Source organism: Neodiprion virginianus, chromosome 5, assembly GCF_021901495.1.
Source record: "Neodiprion virginianus isolate iyNeoVirg1 chromosome 5, iyNeoVirg1.1, whole genome shotgun sequence".
Lineage (NCBI taxonomy): Eukaryota > Metazoa > Arthropoda > Insecta > Hymenoptera > Diprionidae > Neodiprion > Neodiprion virginianus.
This window is the reverse complement of record NC_060881.1, coordinates 32,935,656-32,956,027: the sequence shown is the minus strand read 5'-3', so window position 1 is coordinate 32,956,027 and position 20,372 is coordinate 32,935,656. Positions and strand designations below refer to the sequence as shown.

Here is a 20,372-nt window from a genome sequence, read left to right as displayed (position 1 = left end):
ACCGTTCCCGCAGATATCTCGGAGGGACTCTTCTCTCTGATTGGTTGGTAAGGGGCTGGAAGGAAGGGAGACCCTCCCGGCTATCCTTTCAGCCGGTCCGTAAACCCCGCGTTTCAAACGTCCGCAGTCCCCCTTCAGGGATCCGCTTCGTCATTTCTTTGTCCTCAGGAGCTCCTCGGGCCGCAAAGCTCCCGGCGTTAAAATCGTGCCGCGATTTGTTTTGTGGTAAAATGATTACTGGTGATTTTTCGAACGGTATTTTCTGTCCTCGGACATAGATTTAGTGGCTTTGGGTATTGATAATATCGGAACGAAGTATCGGAGTTAATTTTGAACCATAGTCTCTCATAATCAGGAGAAGAAAGCTGATGAGAGACTCGCAGAGTTGCGACAAATAAATATTAAACTACTTCGACAAAATGGTTCGGCTTCAAGGATTCATCTGTGCTCTCTTTGTTGTTATGGTCGCAGTGATGGCAGGTGCGTACTGGTGTTTACCTTTCTGTGAAAACTATGCAGTACATTAATTTTCTCATGCAAAGCATCAAGCCTGTCTGATCTTTTCAAATTGTAGCTCCTGCTGCTGCTCAGCGTCCCTATGGCAGAATCCGAGGACCGCAGAGAAGTAATAATGTTATTTTTACTGAAAGCATGTATTTAATACCGTTATCATTTAGTATTATGAATTGACGGGCTATTAGTTCCGTTTCAAAATTTCGATGGAGCTCTCAAAGTCATCTGATGATGTGCGTTACTACCGATTAACAGCTGTGATTAACAGACGTATTCAAAAATGTCCAACTTAAGAATAATAATGTTTCACTTGAACAGTTCATTTCCTAGTGTCTCATTCAAAGAGCTCGATAAATTTTTATTCCACTTTGTAGCCTAACAAAATGTTGGTTGAAAAACTTATAAAGCAATTTGGTGTTTCTGAAACTAACAAAAACAACAACTATAAAACACAATAAAAAGCACTGCACTGGTTTATATTTGTCATCTTAACCTTGATTTGGCCCGGCTGTTTATTCTTTTTTCTTATTTTTAAAAACTGATAGCTGATTAAATACTGTTCAAAAGGGTACCCAGTAAAGAATCTACGCCCTTGCGACGAAGGACCATGCTATCCGGCGACTGGAAATTTACTAATTGGTCGAGAGAACAGACTGACAGCATCGTCGACCTGTGGATTAAAAGGACCGGAAAGATTCTGCATAGTGTCCCATCTGAAAGAGAGGAAAAAGTGTTTCTATTGTAACGCCGCGATTCGGAAGCAACAACACAACGTGGAGAACATCACATACACTCATAGCCCTCGGTTAGTATTATCTGTAAACACTAAACCACTAAGCAAGTGTAGAATTTAACTTCGTAATTAAACATGAACGCATTTTTCAGAACCCTTGGTGACTCTTGGTGGCAATCGGAGAATGGAGTTGAAAATGTCACTTTACAATTGGATTTGGAGGCAGAATTTCACTTTACGCATATTATAATAAGGTTTCAGACCTTTAGACCGGGGGCCATGTTGATCGAGCGATCATCAGATTACGGCAAAACGTGGCGTGTTTACAAATACTTCGCCCATAATTGCGAGCAGACATTTCCTCATGTACCAACTCACGTGCCCCAAAAATTAAACGACGTTGTCTGTGACTCGCGTTACTCAACCGTCGATCCGTCGACTGACGGCGAAATAATCTTCAGGGTATTGTTGCCCAATGTGCAGATCGACAATCCCTATTCTCAGGAAGTGCAAAATCTTCTGAAAATGACCAATCTGAGAATTAACTTCACGAGGCTTCTCACTCTCGGTGACGACTTGTTGGACAATCGGGCTGAGATCAAAGAAAAGTATTACTACGCTATAAAAGACATGGCTGTTCGAGGATCCTGCTCGTGCTATGGACACGCCTCGAGGTGCTTGCCTCTGCCTGGTATACCTAACCGCCAGGACATGGTTCACGGACGCTGTGAATGCACGCACAACACTAAGGGACTGAACTGTGAAATGTGCGAAGACTTTTATAACGACCTACCTTGGAAACCGGCAGCTGGAAAACAGACCCATGCCTGTAAGAAGTGTAACTGTAACAATCACGCCACCAGTTGTCACTTCGACCGAGCCACCTACGACAGAACTGGCAGAGTTTCCGGCGGTGTCTGTGACGATTGTCAGCATAACACGCAGGGACAGAACTGCGAGATTTGCAAACCGTTTTACTACCATGACTTCACCAGAGATATCAGTGACCCTGATGCCTGCCAACGTAAGTCCAAATCCATTCTGCATTCACATGCTGCATTGTTCTCAACATATTCCGCTATCGGTGGCTCACTTGGAAATTAAATTTTCCACAGCTTGCGATTGTGACCAACTTGGTTCGTTGGACGACGGCATTTGCGACCCTCTGACCGATATGTTGACTGGTCAGGAATCAGGCCGCTGCCATTGCAAGCTGAACGTGGAAGGGCGTCGCTGTGACCGCTGTAAAGCTGGATTTTGGAACTTCAGTTCAGAGAATCCAGAAGGCTGTCAAGGTATGCTACCACGCTAGATAAGTCGGTGTTGAAATCATAACACGTTCTGAACTTTTCACAGCCTGCTCTTGTCATGCACTCGGCACGGTTGATTTACATGGGTGTGACGTGTCCTCTGGAAAATGCACTTGCAAGCCATACGTAATTGGTCGCGATTGTGATCAGTGCTACCCAGAGTTTTGGGGCCTCTCCGATGACCGAGAAGGCTGCAAGCCGTGCGACTGTGATCTTGGAGGTGCTTATGATAACTTATGTGACGTAGTAACTGGCCAGTGCAGCTGTAGGGCACATATCGACGGCAGAACTTGCAATGAACCGGAGCAGAACCATTACACAGTTGCTCTAGATTATCTGGTTTACGAAGGAGAACGAAGCAAAACCAATGTGAGTTCTTCGCAGTTGTTTGGTTGTTTATTCCAGATCGGAACTTGTTTTTTTTTTTTTTTGTGTGATCAGAATGTGAACTCATTTTACAGAAAAGCCAAATCGTGATCCGAGAACCATATCGTGATGGTAGAACCAATACCTGGACCGGACCAGGTTTCATAAGAGCCTTTGAAGGTTCGACGTTGGAGTTCACGATCGACGATGTAGTGAAGTCCATGGAATATGACATAGTCTTACGTTATGAGTCCGAGGTCCCGGGTATTTTAGAAGAAGCTCAGATATTTGTCGAACGAGAGGAAGACGTGGACCCTGAAGGGGCATGTGCTAATTGGGAACCGGAAGATGACGAACTGTATATTCGGCTTCCGGTGAACTCGCGGAGCGCCGTTGCGGTACCGTCAGTGTGTCTTGAGAAAGGGAAAAAATACATTGTAGTCCTCCAGTTCAAGAATTCGTATGACCGTGCAGGCGGCCCCACAGCTTCAATACTGATTGACTCTGTAAGAAAATATTGACTACCTACGTTTAGTTTGAGGTTTGTTACCAAAAACATCTGAGGAATTCATGAATTAAAATTTCTAGATCGTCCTGATGCCCAAAGTGGAAGGTATCCCGTTCTTCGCGGGTTCTCCACCCAGCGAAATGCGGAGACAAGACTTCGAAAGGCGACATTGCGACGACATATTTTACAATGTTATCCCATCCGGGGAAACTAACGAGGTTGACATTTGTGCGCAGTACCGCAAAAGCATCGGTTATTTTATCTTCGATGGAGCACCCTGTGAGTATTAAGGACGTAATCTGACTTTTCTAATCCATTTCCCTATTTGAGTTGTCGAACGTTTGATGCAGCCTGCGAGTGTAATCCAACGGGATCCAACAGTCTGCTGTGTGACCAATACGGAGGCTCGTGTCCGTGCAAGCCAAACATTGTTGGTCGACGTTGCGATCGTTGTGCTCCTGGGACATATGGGTTTGGTCCAGCTGGTTGCGTGCCATGCGACTGTGACAGCGTCGGCGCTGAGGATAATTTCTGCGATTTTGAGACAGGGAGGTGCAAGTGTAGGCCAAACACGTACGGAAGAACATGCGGCGAGTGTGATCCTGGCTTTTGGAACTTCCCACACTGCGAGCGGTGCAAGTGCAACGGTCACGCCCAGACCTGCGATTCGGTGACGGGGGCTTGTCACGACTGCCAGGACTTCACAACTGGTCACCAGTGCGATAGATGTGCCGTAAAGTATTACGGAGACCCTCAAATCGGGGTTGACATTCCATGCAGGCCTTGTCCTTGTCCGGGAACTTGGGACTCCGGCCATTCGTTCGCTGACAGGTGTTCTCTAGACCCCGTCACGTTAGACGTGGTGTGCGAATGTTACGAAGGATACGCCGGAGCCAGGTGTGACATTTGCGCTGAAAACTACTTTGGTAGTCCCGATGTGCAAACGGGAAGATGCGTGCCCTGTGACTGCAACAACAACACCGATCTGTCGCAACCAGGGAATTGCAACCCGCACACTGGACGCTGTCTCCAATGTTTGTACGACACTGACGGACCAAATTGTCAAATCTGTAAGCCCAACTTTTACGGTGACGCGCTGAAACAGGATTGCAAGGAGTGCGGATGCAACGTCCTCGGCACCAACTTCCGCGACGGTCACTGCAATCATCGTGATGGACAGTGTCCATGTCTGCCGAAGGTCACTGGTCAGTACTGTGATACCTGCGTAGAAAACCACTGGAGAATTGCCAGCGGAGAAGGCTGCGATCCGTGCGATTGCGACGTGATTGGAAGCGTGTCAGAAAAATGTAACGAGTATGACGGTACCTGCCAATGTCGCCCTGGCTTTGGAGGAAGGCAGTGTAACCAGTGCGAAACGAATCACTGGGGCAATCCCAACATCGAGTGTTTGCCGTGCGAGTGTAACCTCATCGGATCATCCACTCAACAGTGTGACAGGGAAACTGGGGCCTGCATATGTCTGGCTGGAATTGGAGGCGTCAAGTGCGACCACTGCGACCGTGGGTACCTTGGAGTTGCTCCGAGCTGCATTCCGTGTGGCGAATGTTTTAAAAACTGGGATCTGACGCTGAGTGGTTTGAGCAACAGAACATACGATGTCATAGACGCAGCATCGAAAATTCAGAAGATTGGAACAGCCGGAATTTACAGTCAGGAATTTGATAATATGGACGAAGTACTGATGGGGGTTCGAGAGCTCGTCAACAAGACGAGCGTCACGGCCGAGGACCTTCTCGAGCTCGTTGATTTTGCCAATAATCTCAACAACACAGTTTCCTTCTCGAACGCCATTCTCGACGAAGTCGACAACTACATTGGATCCATCAGTCAGCGGGTCAGTCTCGGTGAAGTGGCTCTTCAGAACATGAAGAACCGAACGGTTAGCTTGATCGAAGCCGCTGCTGAGCTCAAAGAGAACGCTACAGTCTTGCAGGAGGCCGATGTCTACGGTGCTCTGAACCTAACTCACCAAATGGCGAAGCAATCGGACCAGGCAGAAGCGCTGGCCAGTAGTTCAACGACCGCTTTAGCGGACGCTGACAGATATCAGAAGAACACTGAAAACTTGCTTGCCAAGCGGTCAGAGTCTTTCACTGACAAGCTCAATGAGAACGATAATTCCCTGAAGAGACTCAAAGGTGAACTCGACGAATTCAACCAGCTGATTCCCGACCTCAATCTCGCCATGTGTGGAGCTAGTGTCGACGAATGCGACGAACTATGCGGGGGTGCTGGCTGCGGTTTTTGTGGTGGTCTTTCTTGCGATGACGGTGCAGTTACGGAGGCAGAAAGGGCCTTGGATCTTGCCAAGCAGCGAGCTGCCGGGATAAAGAAACACAAAGACGAAAGCGAACAGTTGCTTAGAAACGTAAGATTGTTTTCGCTTATTTTCCTTCGACTTCCCGAGTCGAAATTACCGTCTAATATAAACCCTACATAGGAGCTCCTAGGTAGGGTTTAAAGATTGTACCTACAGTAAATTCTATTTCAATGGAATGTCAGACCCTACTTTGACGCTAAAAACGTCCGGAATTTCCTGATTTACTAAGCTTAGGCTCGAAGTTGCGTCTCTTCGGAATCATTGTGAACACTTGACTGTCGCTGGATTAATATATCCATAGAGAAGGAGTTACGGGTCCAATGTAGGAGCTATAGATTGAATAGCGTCAACATAGGTTCAATAGTATACTGAGAACGCCAAAGTAGGGTTTGGGACTTCAATTTCTAGGAGTTAGAGGGTCAATGTAGGATTTCTAGGTTCGGTTTGCTTCAAAGTAGGCTCGTACGAACCTTGGTAGGGTCAAATGTAGGTACTAAATTTCAACTTGGGTTTGTTCTACTGATTTCTTATGTCTTTTACCGATTTCTGTTCAGATGACGCAAATGAAAGATGATGCTGTAGCCGCGAAACATCTCGCTCAACTCGGCCTGAATGCTGCATTCGAGACTTACAACTTCTCGAGTAACTTCACGAAAAATCTGGAAAACCTCCACAGCAGAATATCTAATAGCCTGAACGAAGAACGACCGACTCCAGCGATGGTGAAAGACTTGGCTGAAAAGGTGCTGGAGAAAAACATAAAGTTGAACCCAGACGAGATCAAGGACCTGGCTGACAGCATAAGAAGCATCGTCGGTTCGCTGACGGATTCTGAGAAGATCCTCGAGGATGCTGCGGAAGATTTGGAGCTAGCTGAAATCCTGCGAGACGAGGCAGTGAGGGCTAAGGATTCGGCTGTCGCGCAGAGTACGCGGGCTGGAAACATAGTCGTGTTTTTAACAGAGGCGGAAATCGCTGCGGAAGACGCACAGTTGGCCATAGACGAGATTGAGCGACACATATCCCTGTCCCATAATGATTTGACCGATATACTGATCGAGATTGATGCGGTTGCGGAAAAGGCTGACAACACTACTGCAAAAATTGACGATTTGGACAGGCGTTTGACCGAGCTTCAGACTCAGATCGTAAAAAATGACTTTATATTGACGCAAGAAATCGGTTCAGAGATCGGCGACGTCACGGTTGAGGCTGAGAACACGAGAATGAAGACTAAAAAATTGGTTCAAGAATTCGAAGTGGCGAATCAGGCGGTGAGGCTCAAGGCCGAAAAGAGTGAGGGAAAAATTTCTAGGTCGAAACTACTTCTGCAACGGGCTTCCGAGCTCGCTGCTGACACGACCACCAAATTTAAGGACATTAATGGAATGGAAGGATCCTACGCAGAGAACGAGAAAACCCTGGCTGACCTCATGTCCGAGGTCGAGTCCCTCACGCGTCAAATGGAAAAACACTTGAACCACATTCAGCACAAGTCACAGACCTATGCTCAGTGCTCGACGTAGGCGGAGGATAGAATATCAGGCTTCGCGGTAACTTCAGTTTCAGAGACTGAGCTTTCGCCTAAGAACAGGTATTAATCAAAACGTTATAACTGGCGGGTTATTTACTCCGTGATCGAAGTATTTGCGATTTGAACTTTTGAAAAGATATTTCTTAACATTTCTAGAAACGTTCTCTAGGAACGAAACCAAAGTGGACAAGTGCCTTATATTTTAGACTATAAGATAGTTGTAAATAATTATTATATAATACCTGAATTGCTGAAACCAAAAATCATGAGACTTGTATATCTGAGAATTTACGCATCGCGTGTATCCGTGTAATAGTTTAGTTTGTTGCGTTTATAATTCTCGAATATATTTATTCGTCAAGCTATATTCAGCTACTGTAACAAAAGAGCTGCTATGATAGTTGAATAAAAGTAAAAGTTGAATTGATAATCAGAGGAATTCGGTAGTATTTGTCATTTATCGCACCGCGGAAAATGGAATCGAATTCTCGCGACGAAAATTGAAGAGTGTGAACCTGCTTTAAAATAAACAGCACGTGGTTTCCAAGCGCGCCTACTTCCTGTTGGTTGAAGTTTGTGTCTTGCAGTCTAGAGGCTATCTGAACCGGAGTTACACACAGATAACAACCCACGCGTTCTTCCTTCGTTCACAACAGCTTCGATTCATTGCTTTGCCATGAGTTGAATTATTATTCTACAATGTAATGAATAAATACTTGCCGTCAGCCCAATTTGAAACTACTTATTACCGATCTGACTCCAAGAGAATTTAATTTTGTTGGTTAAACGAAATGAGAATATGTGAATATAGGTGATTGAATGCATTTAGCAGGTATAAATTTTTTTCATTGCTCGTTTTTCGTCGAAAGAAATGTCTGTCCGGTGCATGCAACGACTTGACGTACCGAAATTTTTTAACGCCAACTGAATTTCAGCTTTTAAACCGTTGTCACAATCCGATCCTTCTTCTCTTGAATGCATCATCTGGCGCACTACATAAGTCGATAAGAGTGTGAGTTATCTGCAGAAGCATTGCAACAACTGCGACGATAAGAAAGTTCGATATGATTTCAAAGAAATGAAAGCAATTCAGTATAACAGTTTTGAATGAATATCGCTTATTTATAACGTACATTGAGTCGCTTTCAGCTCGTTAGATTTTTTCTTCACTAAAATACCGTGGAGATCTTCACTCTAGACTCGCATACACGAATCAAACTTGAAGTCTTGTAGGTGAATCGAGTGTCTATTCTCGTATACCGATTGATAAGCTCACTGCCGAGCATGGAATATATGTGTGATAGAATAAAAATAACAACAAGTAAAATGGAAATAAAGGTCATGGGACGGAGCATAAGATCATCTTGACGAAATAGTTCATTGCTCTAACTACACGCTCGCTTCTTTGTGGGTTGAAAAATACTCGCGACTGAGGAAGAAACTAGGAAAATATAATTCATGATCCAATCAATATTAATCACAGCAATTATTTAGTTCTGAACATTTCATTGAGGCAGAAGGAAATTAAAACACCTGCAGCACGTATCACGAGGTCTTGAAATTCACCCCGCGTCGCCTCAACTATCGTTTTCATATTTGGCACCTGCCTCGAAGCTTCTGTAAATGTAGCCATCTTTTTTTTGATCCTAGCTAAGAGTCGTTTACTCGTGGCAAGGTTAAAATTCCGAATTTAAAACGTTCCGAAAGCGCCGAATTCCGAATTTTTTGGTGGCGAAAATTAAAATAAAGAATTCAAACTTTGACGAAAAATCACCGCTTTGATTTTTCGATATTTTAACTTGAATTATCGGAAGTTTGCATTTCGGAACCTTGAGCCGTCAATTTTCCGACCATTCGAACTTTGTTGTTTCTTCAAAGTTTGATTTCCTTACTTCAAGTTTCGCTACCAAATAATTCTAAATTAGGCGCTTTCGGAACTTTTCAAATCCGGAACTTCAACCCCGCCCCATTTACTCGTTCAATTATCCTACTTCAGTTTTTTCTCTCTGGTAAATTGTCGCCTCGGAATTTTTTTGCGAAATTGAATTGCTTCGGTTTTCCTCTCATTTCGCTGAGGAAAAAAACTAAACAGCCAGTAGTTATTCGATCTTAAATCTTCTTTTAAGAGTTCTTAAATCTTTGAATAAGCCGCGGGTTGCAACTGCATATTCGAAAAATCTTTTCACTCGCGAGAAGCCTGCAGTAAGATATAATAAGCCGAGTTCTCTAAATTTAGACCCGACGCTTTCTTACACGTTCTTAGCGTACGCGGGGCACGCAAATGTATAGACTCGACTTCAACTAAATCGAATGATTAATCCGAACTAGCACACAGTTTCCTCTGTCAATAAGGCGCGATAAAGTTTATACATATATTTATGATTTCTCGTCCTCGCGTGGGATAAAACAAAACTGTTATACTTTTGAGGCGAATCTCTGCAGACGTTCAAGCAATTCGCGGAAATAATCGCCGACGGTGTCAATCCGAGTCAAAGTTATGATCCAACGAACTGTACGAACGATTCAAACGATTTCTCGCAATGTTATTCGCATAATCTCTCGCTTCTTCCATCAGCAATTCTTCTCCAAGTCCCGAGCGCGCCTTAACGGCTTCGCTCTATTCTGGAACGCGTTTGAATCGCAGGCGGGACTGTACCGTGTGTAGGTACGTAAGAGATGACGATTCTCACACACGCGTCTAGTCGAGTACGCCGACATGTTGGTGGTCGACGGCTAGCCAGCCTCTCAAGAGTCAGAGTAGTGGAAAGAAAGATTAGGAGAGAAGCAAGAGAAGTTACCGAGGAAGAAGCTAAATTCCCGCTCGCAACACCGCGGCAAGAGTCAATTTACGAGACTGAGACACAGCGCAGGATGGATCGAAAAATCGCGATCCCTCACGTTTTAGATTTTCAATGATCAAATTTTCCATTACTATAGACGAAAAAATACAGACTAGAAAAATTTTGCGAGCTCTAGCATATCGTGATTTAATTTTACGCTCTTTCACGCAACTTTACGCACCATCGATCATCCGTGAGGAAACAATATTGATCGTATTTTCAGAGTGGACGAACAACAAAGACACGTTCATCAGTTTTCTTGTCATTCTTTGCCTCGTGTATGGGAAATTATTCTTATTTATTTATTTTATTTTTTTTTCATAAAAATATCCGAGGGTAAATCGGATAACTTTATAAAATACCTGTTTTTGGCTGCAATCGATCCAGATCGTAGTTTTCGTGATCTTCACGAAAGAATCAAAATTCTTTTATCAAAAATTAAAATAATTTTTCAACCTTTTATTACAGTAATAAAGTTAGTTTTTATTCTGTAGTTATTTTTTCCTTCTTTTTTTTTCAAGTTACTGCAATTTAAAGTAAAATCTTTAAAGTCAATTTGTAGGAAGATATTTTGCAATCTCTGTGAATTTTTTCGAACACAAAAATGCAAATTGCAGATCAGAGTAACTTCATGAATTACTTGAAATGTTGCATTCAATTCTTATTCTTTTTTCTGCAATTCGCCCGATTAACCCATTCGCTTTTTTGTACACTGTACAAATAACAATCTTGATTTTCGGTTTTTACGATTCTCTCGAGGTATACTGCACGTTAAATAATTATCAAGTATATGAAATGAAGGTAAAATGCTCTGAAAAATCGCAAATTTTGAAGAAAAAAATTAGCTCAACTTCTGTAACGTGTCCGAAACATCTCAAGATCCTCCAAAAACTGTTTCATTACTCAGATAAAGTCATTTTGAGTAAATATTGTCATTTTAAAGTGAACGGGGTTCAACACAACAAATGCCGACAGTGATAAAGAAAAAAAAAAAAAAACCAGGCCACCAACAGTTTCTTTCCACAATCCGAAAAGGAGACATTCAATCGAAGAAACAATTGATTTACCTATTAAATAACTGCGTCACTTTGAATCGAAGTGCGAAGCAGACGCGTAGACGTAAAAGGCGTGGATGGAAATATAACCGAGCAATTTAACCGATGTACCCGATGGCTGGTACAAACTCCCGGTAACTTTCCCCGCTGGAGATTTTAAGCCTCATCCAGTCCCCTCAGCCCCCTCAACGGAGGCAATGCTGGCTGCAGCTCACTCGGCAGAAGCGAATCGCTTCTGGAGGTATTCGCTCTGGCAGCGTCGGAGCCTCCGTCCTTTGACCGTGTATTTCTGAGTTCCGCTGCTGATACCGGATTTTTTTTTCCTCGGTATTCAGTGCGACATCCCTTCCCCTCGCCCATTCGTGCCGCAGAAATATAGTTTACCCAAATCCCCTAAAGCTGGGCCCAAAAGGCCGCCCGATTATATTGGATTATCTTCACCGCATATCGTCTCCGAACCAGGTGAGTTCAGTGTCTACTATACTTACTTATACTATGTGCAACACCATTTTTGGAATCCTTCGGAATCATTCACAGACACGTTGTTTTCCTTTCTCGTCGTGTTTTTTTTTTTTTTTTTTTTCTTTTCTTTTTAGATTCTTTATTCACTACCATCAGTCGGCTGGTTCCAAATTTCTTGTGACAATTATTATCAGCCACACTTTATCGCTACGAATTGCGAATTTTTTCTCACTCTGTTTGGCAGGTAGTAAAAAAAAAAGAATTTCTTACGCACGATTATTTACCGCGTAAAACACCGCGAGTTTTAAACTTTTACACGTCTCTTGTTTCCATAAATGATCACGTCTATTACAGTTTTTTTGTTTTATTTTAATCACATAAATAGTGTGTACATGTCGCTGTTTGAGACTAACACTTGACGCGAGTCTCGTTACAGTTATCGGTTTATCGATAGATCGAAGTTTACGAATTTCTATTCAATTCTATAGTTAATATCGAGAATCGTCCAGTAACGCAGATTTTGAAAATTAGTCGAGAGTTAATCATCAGCAGTAATCGTAAACCATTACAAAGAATTGCAATTTAAAAATAATGTTCAGCAAATTTGCTATCGCGTCTGTACAGCGACCAAGTGCTGACAGTTGATTTATTCGTTTTTTTTCCCATCCCGTGAACGCCAAGAACAGAAGAGATAAGTTTTTAAATGACTACTAATTGTCATATATTTTCTTATCCTGGTCATAGCGGAACAGATAAATGGGGACAGTAGTTTGCTAACGAAGGCAGGCAGTGCTTGAGTGTTGGAAGAGAGAGAAAAAAAAAAAAAAAAAACAACTCGCCACGATGGTTCGGCCAAATCAGCTCATCGCCATTGTTTTTGGATTATTTCTGGTTATACTAGCAGGTAAAGTGTGTTTATAAAAATTAAAATGGAAGTACAAATATTTGTTAGCTCTTCGAAAATTTCGGTACAAATTTCCTGGACGTTTAATTAGGACATTGAAAGTAAAGATACAATTCTGAATCCGGAAAAAATAACGCTTAGAAAGAATCGTGCATCTGCTCAACCTCGCATTAATTCTGTACAACACTGATAATTCAGAGTTTTCATCGCGACTGACTTGGTCGTTACTACGATGACCTGGTAACCTCGCGATCTTTCATCAGCGATTGAGGAACTATCTTTCGTTTTTTATTTTCGCTGAAAAGTAGTATCGTTAGTGTGGTAAGATATAAAAATTGCCAGGTCCGCGAAATTTTAAAAATTAACGGGGATTCCCCGAACTGCCATCATTGATCATGTTATCCAATGCGAGATGCGATGTACTTTGGATGCTGATAAATTTCAAGCGAACTTTTCCTCTTTTTAAGATACGACGAGCCCTCCTTACTACCGACGAGTATCGAACAGAGTGCAATCGAGACCAGGTAATCACCTTGTTGTTTTTATACAATAAATAAATATAAAAAAAAACAAACCAATCATTTCAATTGTCCATGAAAATTCCCTGAAAAATGGTGAGCTGTAAAGCTGTTGTAGAAACCGTGCAGAGAGGAGATATGTCGCCGTCAGAAGCTTTCGGCAAGAATCAGTATAGTTGGAGCCGGGTGACGACAATGAGGCCCAGAGGTAGCTCGATCACAGCACACTGCACAACAACACGCCATAATTTCCAAATCGATGTACACTAACCGAAACAGTTCAATTTTCAGCACACTTTTCAGATAACACGATACATTGTGTCTAACTCGGGTTAAGGTTCAAGGCATAACATGTTAAGACACGACGAACAAATAATAAATTTTGGTGTGGAGCTGATACTGGGAATTTTTAGCTAATAAATAATTCATTTCTTATTTGTAAGCAAATTGTAACCTGACACTACATTTTCCCTAGTGAAATTCGTCGGTACATCTTTGTCAAGATTCGATAGTAATCTTTTTTCACGTTCTCGCAGGTGTGCTTCTAAAGAAACCTCAACCCTGCGAAGTTGGCTCGTGTTATCCAGCTACTGGAGATTTGTTAATCGGGCGAGAAAATCGAATCCGTGCTTCGTCTACCTGCGGTTTAAAAGGACCTGAAAGATACTGCATAGTTTCTCACCTTCAGGATAGGAAAAAATGTTTCTTTTGTGATAAAAGAATTCCAAAGCAGCAACACGGGGTTGAAAATATTGTCCACAAATACCAGCCAAAGTCAGTTACTTTAATTATTGATTGATTGTTGTCTCTCTGAGAGAGTTGATTGTTGTATTGTTGTTCCTCAACGCTGATCAATCTCTTGTATTCCAGCCATCGCGCTGCAGAGACTTGGTGGCAGTCGGAAAATGGTGTGGAAAATGTCACACTGCAGCTGGACCTGGAAGCGGAATTCCATTTCACCCACATAATCATAAAATTCAAGACGTTCAGACCAGCTGCAATGTTGATCGAACGTTCTTACGACTTTGGCAAGACCTGGCAGGTGTACAAATACTTTGCCTATAACTGCCAGCAGTCATTCCCTGGCGTGTCGACGAAGGCATCTCGGAACTTGACGGATGTCGTGTGCGAATCGCGATATTCCAACGTTGCTCCATCAGAAGGTGGTGAGATAATCCATAGAGTGCTGCCACCGAACCTGCAAATCGACAACCCGTACTCGAAGGAAGTTCAGAATCTTTTGAAAATGACCAACTTGCGGATCAACTTCACAAGGCTGCACACTTTGGGTGACGACTTGTTGGACAACCGCGCAGAGATACGAGAGAAGTATTACTACGCCATAAAAAACATGTGGGTTCGAGGATCCTGCTCGTGCTACGGACACGCGTCGAGGTGTCTACCCTTGCCCGGAATACCCGAAAGGCAGGACATGGTTCATGGCCGTTGTGAATGTACGCACAACACCAAGGGACTGAACTGTGAATATTGCGAGGACTTCTTCAACGATTTACCGTGGAAACCTGCGGTTGGAAAGCAAACCAGTGCCTGCAAGATGTGCAACTGTAACAATCACAGTCAAAGTTGTCATTTCGACGAGGCCGTCTTCGAGCGATCTGGAAGAGTTTCCGGCGGTGTTTGTGACGACTGTCAGCATAACACTCGTGGGCAAAATTGTGAACAGTGCAAGCCATTCTTCTACCATGAGTCCAGTAGAGATATGACTGACGCTGAAGCTTGCCAACGTGGGTTGTCGTCAGATATTGTTAATCTTTTGGTTGTTTAACTTATATAGATTTTGTTTTGTAGCCTGTGACTGCGATCCCTCCGGTTCCTTGGATGATGGAATCTGCGACTCACGCACTGACGAGTTAAGTGGTGATGAATCTGGCCGGTGTCACTGCAAGGCCAACGTTGAAGGTAGACGGTGTGACAGATGTAAGAATGGATTCTGGAAATTCGACTTTAACAACCCGGACGGATGTCAAGGTGAGATTCTCAATTCCCCGTGACAATCGAGAGCGCAGACCATCGTTCTAACCATGACTTTACCGATTTCCTCAGCGTGTACCTGCAATACTGTCGGAACGATCGGTAACCAAGGGTGCAACATGCTGACGGGCGAATGCACCTGTAAGCGTTACGTAACCGCACGTGACTGCAGTCAATGTCTCCCAGAATATTGGGGTCTTTCCGAGGAACAAGACGGCTGTAAGCCATGCGATTGTGACCTTGGTGGAGCCTACGACAATTTCTGTGATGTCGTGACAGGCCAGTGCCGCTGCAGGCGTAACATAGGTGGGCGAACCTGTAATGAGCCAGAGCAAAGTTACTACACTGTTTCCTTGGATTTCCTCATTTACGAAGGAGAGAATAGTCGAGCATCCAGCGTAAGGATCTGTACTTTTTTGTCTCAGGAGAACGAGGCGAGTGTTGATATTTTATCTAATAATGAAACGTTGTTTGCAGAACTGTCAGATTGTGATCAGAGAGCCCTACCGTGACGGGAGAAACACCACGTGGACTGGCAGTGGGTTCATCAGAGCTTACGAGTTCTCAAACTTGACCTTCGTTATAGACGACATCGTGAAAACCATGGAGTACGACATAGTCGTGCGATATGAACCTGAAATCGCAGGGCCCTGGCAGAAAGTGCGAATCTTTATCGAAAGGGACGGTCCAGTCGACCCTGACGGACCCTGTAGAAATTGGCAGCCTTCTGATGACCGTGTCACAATGCAGCTCTATCCTGACAGACATAGTGCCGTTGCAATTAGAAACGCCTGTTTGGAATCAGGAAAGAGATACATCGTACATTTGACTTTTGATGCATACGATCAACGTTACCAAACACCGTCGGCATCTATTCTAATTGATTCGGTACAGAAATTTCGAAGCTTTGTTCGTTGAAGATTGTTCTATGCTGATGTTTGAACCAGTAACGATTTGTCCATATTTTAGATCACGTTGATCCCTAGACCTGAGAGCATACCGGTCTTCAGTGGATCCCCACTTGCGGAAGTGCGCCGCCAAGAATACGAAGCTTACCGATGCGGTGATATGTTTTACGACTTGTACGATAGGGACCAACAGATTTCCGATATCTGCAAACAGTATCAGTATATCATTGGGACGTATGTGTTCGACGGTGGTCATGGTAAGTATTCAGTAAAGGACCCTTGAACTGAACGTCAGAGTTTGATGATTAATCGTATATACTTTCTCCAGCATGTGAATGTAACCTGACTGGGTCACACAGTCTGCTTTGCAATCAATTCGGAGGCAGATGTTCCTGCAAAACAAACGTGATCGGTCGTCGATGCGATAGTTGCGCACCTGGAACCTACAATTTTGGACCAGAAGGCTGTAAGCCGTGCGACTGTGACGCCGTGGGAGCGTTGGACAACTTCTGCAACGTTGAGACGGGGCGGTGCACTTGTCACCCGAACACGTACTCCAGAACGTGCGGCCTGTGTCAACCAGGCTTTTGGAACTTCCCACACTGCAGACGATGCGAGTGCAACGGTCATGCCGACAGCTGCGACTCGAAGACGGGAGCTTGCATAAACTGCCAGGACTCAACGACGGGCCACAACTGCGATATGTGCATAGCGACATTCTACGGTGACCCACGTATCGGCGTCGACATCCCTTGCAGGCAGTGTCCATGTCCGGGCGCCATAGCATCGGGTCATTCATATGCAGACAGCTGCTCACTGGATTCCATAACTCAAGACGTGGTTTGCGAATGCTACGAAGGTTACGCCAGTCCGAGATGTGAAACCTGCGACGATAACTACTATGGAAACCCAGATGTTCCCGGTGGCAGTTGCACGCCATGCGATTGTAGCAATAACACTGACCCGGCTCGACCGGGCAACTGCGATCCGAAGACCGGGGAATGCCTCCAGTGTTTGTTTGACACCGCTGGCTCACACTGCCAGATTTGCAAGCCGCAATATTACGGCGATGCCTTAGAGAAAAACTGCAAATTCTGCGAGTGTAATGTACTTGGTACAGATCAGAGCGCGGGCCCCTGTAATCACCGATCGGGACAGTGTCCGTGTCTCCCGCATGTCATGGGTCAGTTCTGTGACCACTGCGAAGAGAACCATTGGCGAATTGCAAGCGGAGAAGGCTGCGATCCGTGCGAATGTGACGCGATTGGAAGTATTTCGGACAAATGTAACGAGTACGATGGAACTTGCGAGTGCAGGCCAGGTTTCGGTGGAAGGCAGTGTAACGAGTGCCAGAAGAATCACTGGGGCGATCCGAATATTGAATGTAAAACTTGCGAGTGCAGTTCCCTTGGTTCAGCCACGCCGCAGTGTGACAGACAAACCGGGGCTTGCGTGTGCTACGAAGGTATCGGGGGCGTAAAGTGCGACCACTGTGATCGAGGCTACCTCGGTTTTGCTCCGACCTGCCGCCCTTGCGGAGAATGTTTCGATAATTGGGACATGACCCTTCAAGGAGTGAGGAATCGGACAAGCAATGTAATCACAGATGCTTCGAGAATCAAAAAGGTTGGTATAACCGGATTCTACACGTCCGAGTTCGATCAAATGGACGACTCGTTGAACCAAGTCAAGGCTCTGGTGAGCGATACCAGCGTAAGAGGACAAGACCTGGAAAAATTGAGCGACATGGCGGCGGATCTGAAAAACGTCATTCAGGCATCTCAGATGAGACTTGACGAGCTCGACAACCTCCAGGACAGTATTAGTCAACGTGTGCATCTCGCCGACGCGGCCCTTAAAAACATGAGAAATAGGACGGACAATCTGCATCAAGACGCTGCGCAGTTGAAGAAGGACGCAACGAAGTTACAAGAGGCTAACGTGCAGGGGGCTCTGAACGTCACCGTTGAAATGGCCGAGCAATCGAACGAGGCTGAAAGAATGGCCAATGGTACATTGAACACCTTGGCCGAGGCTGAGCGGTACCATACGAACACGGAAAATTTCCTCAGTAAGAATTCCCTCAGCTTCAAGGAGGCCACGGATCAAAACAAGGAGTCCATTGCTCGGCTTGGCGACCAGGTGACCACCATAAAATCCATGCTGCCTGATTTAAACCTTGAAGTTTGCGGAGAGCGCGTCACTGAGTGTAGTTCACTGTGCGGTGGAGCTGGATGTGGTTCTTGTGGAGGATTGTCTTGTGATGCTGGAGCCGTGGCAAAAGTCAACTTGGCACTGGATCTGGCCGATAAGCAAACAGCGGCGATCAAGAATCATCGGGATAAAGCTGAGCAACTACTGAGGAGTGTAAGTAACTGATTGCCGATAACTATTCGCGATTATGAAGCGTTTAAGATTTCTCGTTAACAATTAATTTTCTTCTCTCTGATCGCAGATGTCTCAAGTACAACAAGAAGCAATCGCAGCAAGATCGAACGCTCAAGATGCGTTCAACCATGCCTTGTCCGTAAGGAATGAGACGGACGAATTGTCCGCCGATTTGACAGCGCTCACCGACAGGATGTGGAATTTCCTTACGGAGGAACAATCAACCCCAGCTGAGGTCAGAGACCTGGCGAAGAAGGCATTGAGTAAAAACATTCACTCGAATCCAGAACAGATCAAAGAACTCGCGCAGAACATATCCTTGATGGTTGGGTCGCTGACGAATCCCGAGAAAATCATCGCCGAAGCAGCCGATGGTTTGAGGCGGGCTAACCAACTGAGAGAACGAGCCAACGCTACGAAGAACGAGGCGATAGCCAAGGAAGTGCAAGCCGAAAAGATAACCAAGCTATTGACTGACGCTCAGTCGGCTCAGGACAATGCTGACAATGCTGTAAGAAAGGCAACGGACGATATTACTCAGTCCCAAGCGCACTTGACCACGATTATTCAGGGAATGAAAATGGCCAAGGACACGGCCGGCAAATTAACCGCGAGCGTCGGCGCCTTGGATTCGAGACTCGAGAATCTTCAGACTCAGCTGATAAAGGATGACTACATACTTAACGAGGAGATTGCAAAGCAGGTTGCTGAAGTGGTACTGGAAGCTGGAACAGTCGATAACAAGACGATGAAACTGAGACAGGAGTATCAACAAGCAAAAAATTCACTGGGGAACCGAGTCGACAGGAGTAAAGGAAACATCGAGAAGGCAAAATCACTTTTGGCAAGGGCGTCTGAATTGACGGCCGATACTTCGACCAAGTTCAAGGACCTCGACGGTATGGAGATTGTGTATAAAGACAACGAGAGAAAATTGTCTAGGCTCATGGAAATCGTCGACTCTTTGACAAACGAAATGGAACAACATTTGAAGGAAATTGATACGAAGTCCATAAGGTACCGGCAATGTTCCACTTAAGCAATATTATTAATTAATACGGCATTTATAAATTAGATCACAAATCATAGAAAAAAAAAGAAGAAATTATAGAAACGAAGACAGGAAGATCGGTACGTTTGATATTTCATTCATCGTTGGTGCATACAGTTTTAAAAAATTCAATCAAATTTGCTACAATTGCAGAAATAATTCATTGAATGACGCATTGAATCTCAGCTTTCACTGCTACGAATTTGATACTTCAGAGTCAGCTTGTGAATGTTTATTATTATTGTCATTACTTCCATTGTTATGCATCGAATCTGTCGGTGCACAAAATGGCCCATTATTTCATTCAGCAATGCCAAGTACGAAATAGATGTGTAAAATGAAGAAATGACGTTATGCGAATAGTGACTAGCACCTAATATAATAAATTAATATTGAATGTATAGGAACGATCAGGACTTTGAAACGTCATCGTTGAGTATAAATTTTTTTATTATTTTTATAAACACTACGTTAATAATAGAAATATACAATCATGTCTGCCTTGACGTACCTATACAACATATGCAAAACACATGCATATGCGTTTAATATTTTATTATTATTATAATATTATACTTTTCGATACATTATTATTATTATTATATATTGTACAGAAAAATTGTAAAGAGATGGAAAAAAAAATTGAAAAAACCTAAAAACACATTCAGTCATACTTTGTTCTGAGAAAAAATAATACAGCGGATGAAAATAGAGGAGTTCCTCGTGTACGAGGAAGAAATAAGGAACTAAGTTGACGTCGAATTTACGGTGGTATATCCCTCTTCATTTCTGAGAATAAAAATAGAACAGTGAATTTACTGTGTCTGTTAACGATAAAATGTGATGAGGAAGAGGTAGGAGGAGGAGAAGTGGGGGAAAAAAACATGATTCGATCGCATAAACTCGGCTAGTTTAATGCGACAACGACGTGTGACAGTGTGAAAAAAAA

The 20,372-nt window shown here is 43.9% G+C and overlaps 2 protein-coding genes across 4 annotated transcripts; both read left to right on the top strand.

Annotated features, from left to right (window-relative positions):
- Nucleotides 1-430: 430 nt before the first annotated feature.
- LOC124305287 (laminin subunit beta-1-like) lies at nt 431-7,943 on the top strand. Its single transcript, XM_046764542.1, has 10 exons — nt 431-480; nt 575-625; nt 1,081-1,318; nt 1,399-2,270; nt 2,362-2,541; nt 2,603-2,925; nt 3,018-3,428; nt 3,511-3,709; nt 3,781-5,819; nt 6,326-7,943. Exons 1-10 carry the CDS (start codon nt 462-464, stop codon nt 7,295-7,297), a joined length of 5,304 nt encoding a protein of 1,767 aa, XP_046620498.1. The 5' UTR covers nt 431-461; the 3' UTR covers nt 7,298-7,943.
- A 3,463-nt stretch (nt 7,944-11,406) lies between these two features.
- On the top strand, nt 11,407-20,070 carry LOC124304751 (laminin subunit beta-1-like). 3 transcript variants are annotated; one of them, XM_046763366.1, is made up of 12 exons: nt 11,407-11,662; nt 12,407-12,566; nt 13,034-13,090; nt 13,203-13,292; nt 13,621-13,858; nt 13,955-14,829; nt 14,894-15,073; nt 15,149-15,474; nt 15,554-15,964; nt 16,046-16,241; nt 16,313-18,351; nt 18,440-20,070. In XM_046763366.1, the coding sequence occupies exons 2-12, from the start codon at nt 12,506-12,508 to the stop codon at nt 19,409-19,411; spliced, it is 5,445 nt and encodes a 1,814-aa protein (XP_046619322.1). In that variant the 5' UTR covers nt 11,407-11,662; nt 12,407-12,505; the 3' UTR covers nt 19,412-20,070. The 3 variants fall into 3 exon arrangements, with proteins under 3 accessions (XP_046619322.1, XP_046619321.1, XP_046619323.1); XM_046763365.1 differs by having other exon boundaries at nt 13,194-13,292; XM_046763367.1 differs by lacking the exon at nt 13,203-13,292.
- Nucleotides 20,071-20,372: the final 302 nt, after the last annotated feature.

Excerpts from the sequence above, each read along its gene's own strand:
- LOC124305287 (XM_046764542.1), top strand. Across the intron at positions 1,319-1,398 it reads ACATACACTCATAGCCCTCG|AACCCTTGGTGACTCTTGGT; the intron begins GTTAGTATTATC and ends CGCATTTTTCAG. Across the intron at positions 2,542-2,602 it reads GAATCCAGAAGGCTGTCAAG|CCTGCTCTTGTCATGCACTC; the intron begins GTATGCTACCAC and ends AACTTTTCACAG.
- LOC124304751 (XM_046763365.1), top strand. The coding sequence starts at position 12,506 with ATGGTTCGGCCAAATCAGCTCATCGCCATTGTTTTTGGATTATTTCTG. Across the intron at positions 13,859-13,954 it reads GTCCACAAATACCAGCCAAA|CCATCGCGCTGCAGAGACTT; the intron begins GTCAGTTACTTT and ends CTTGTATTCCAG. Across the intron at positions 14,830-14,893 it reads TGACGCTGAAGCTTGCCAAC|CCTGTGACTGCGATCCCTCC; the intron begins GTGGGTTGTCGT and ends TTTGTTTTGTAG.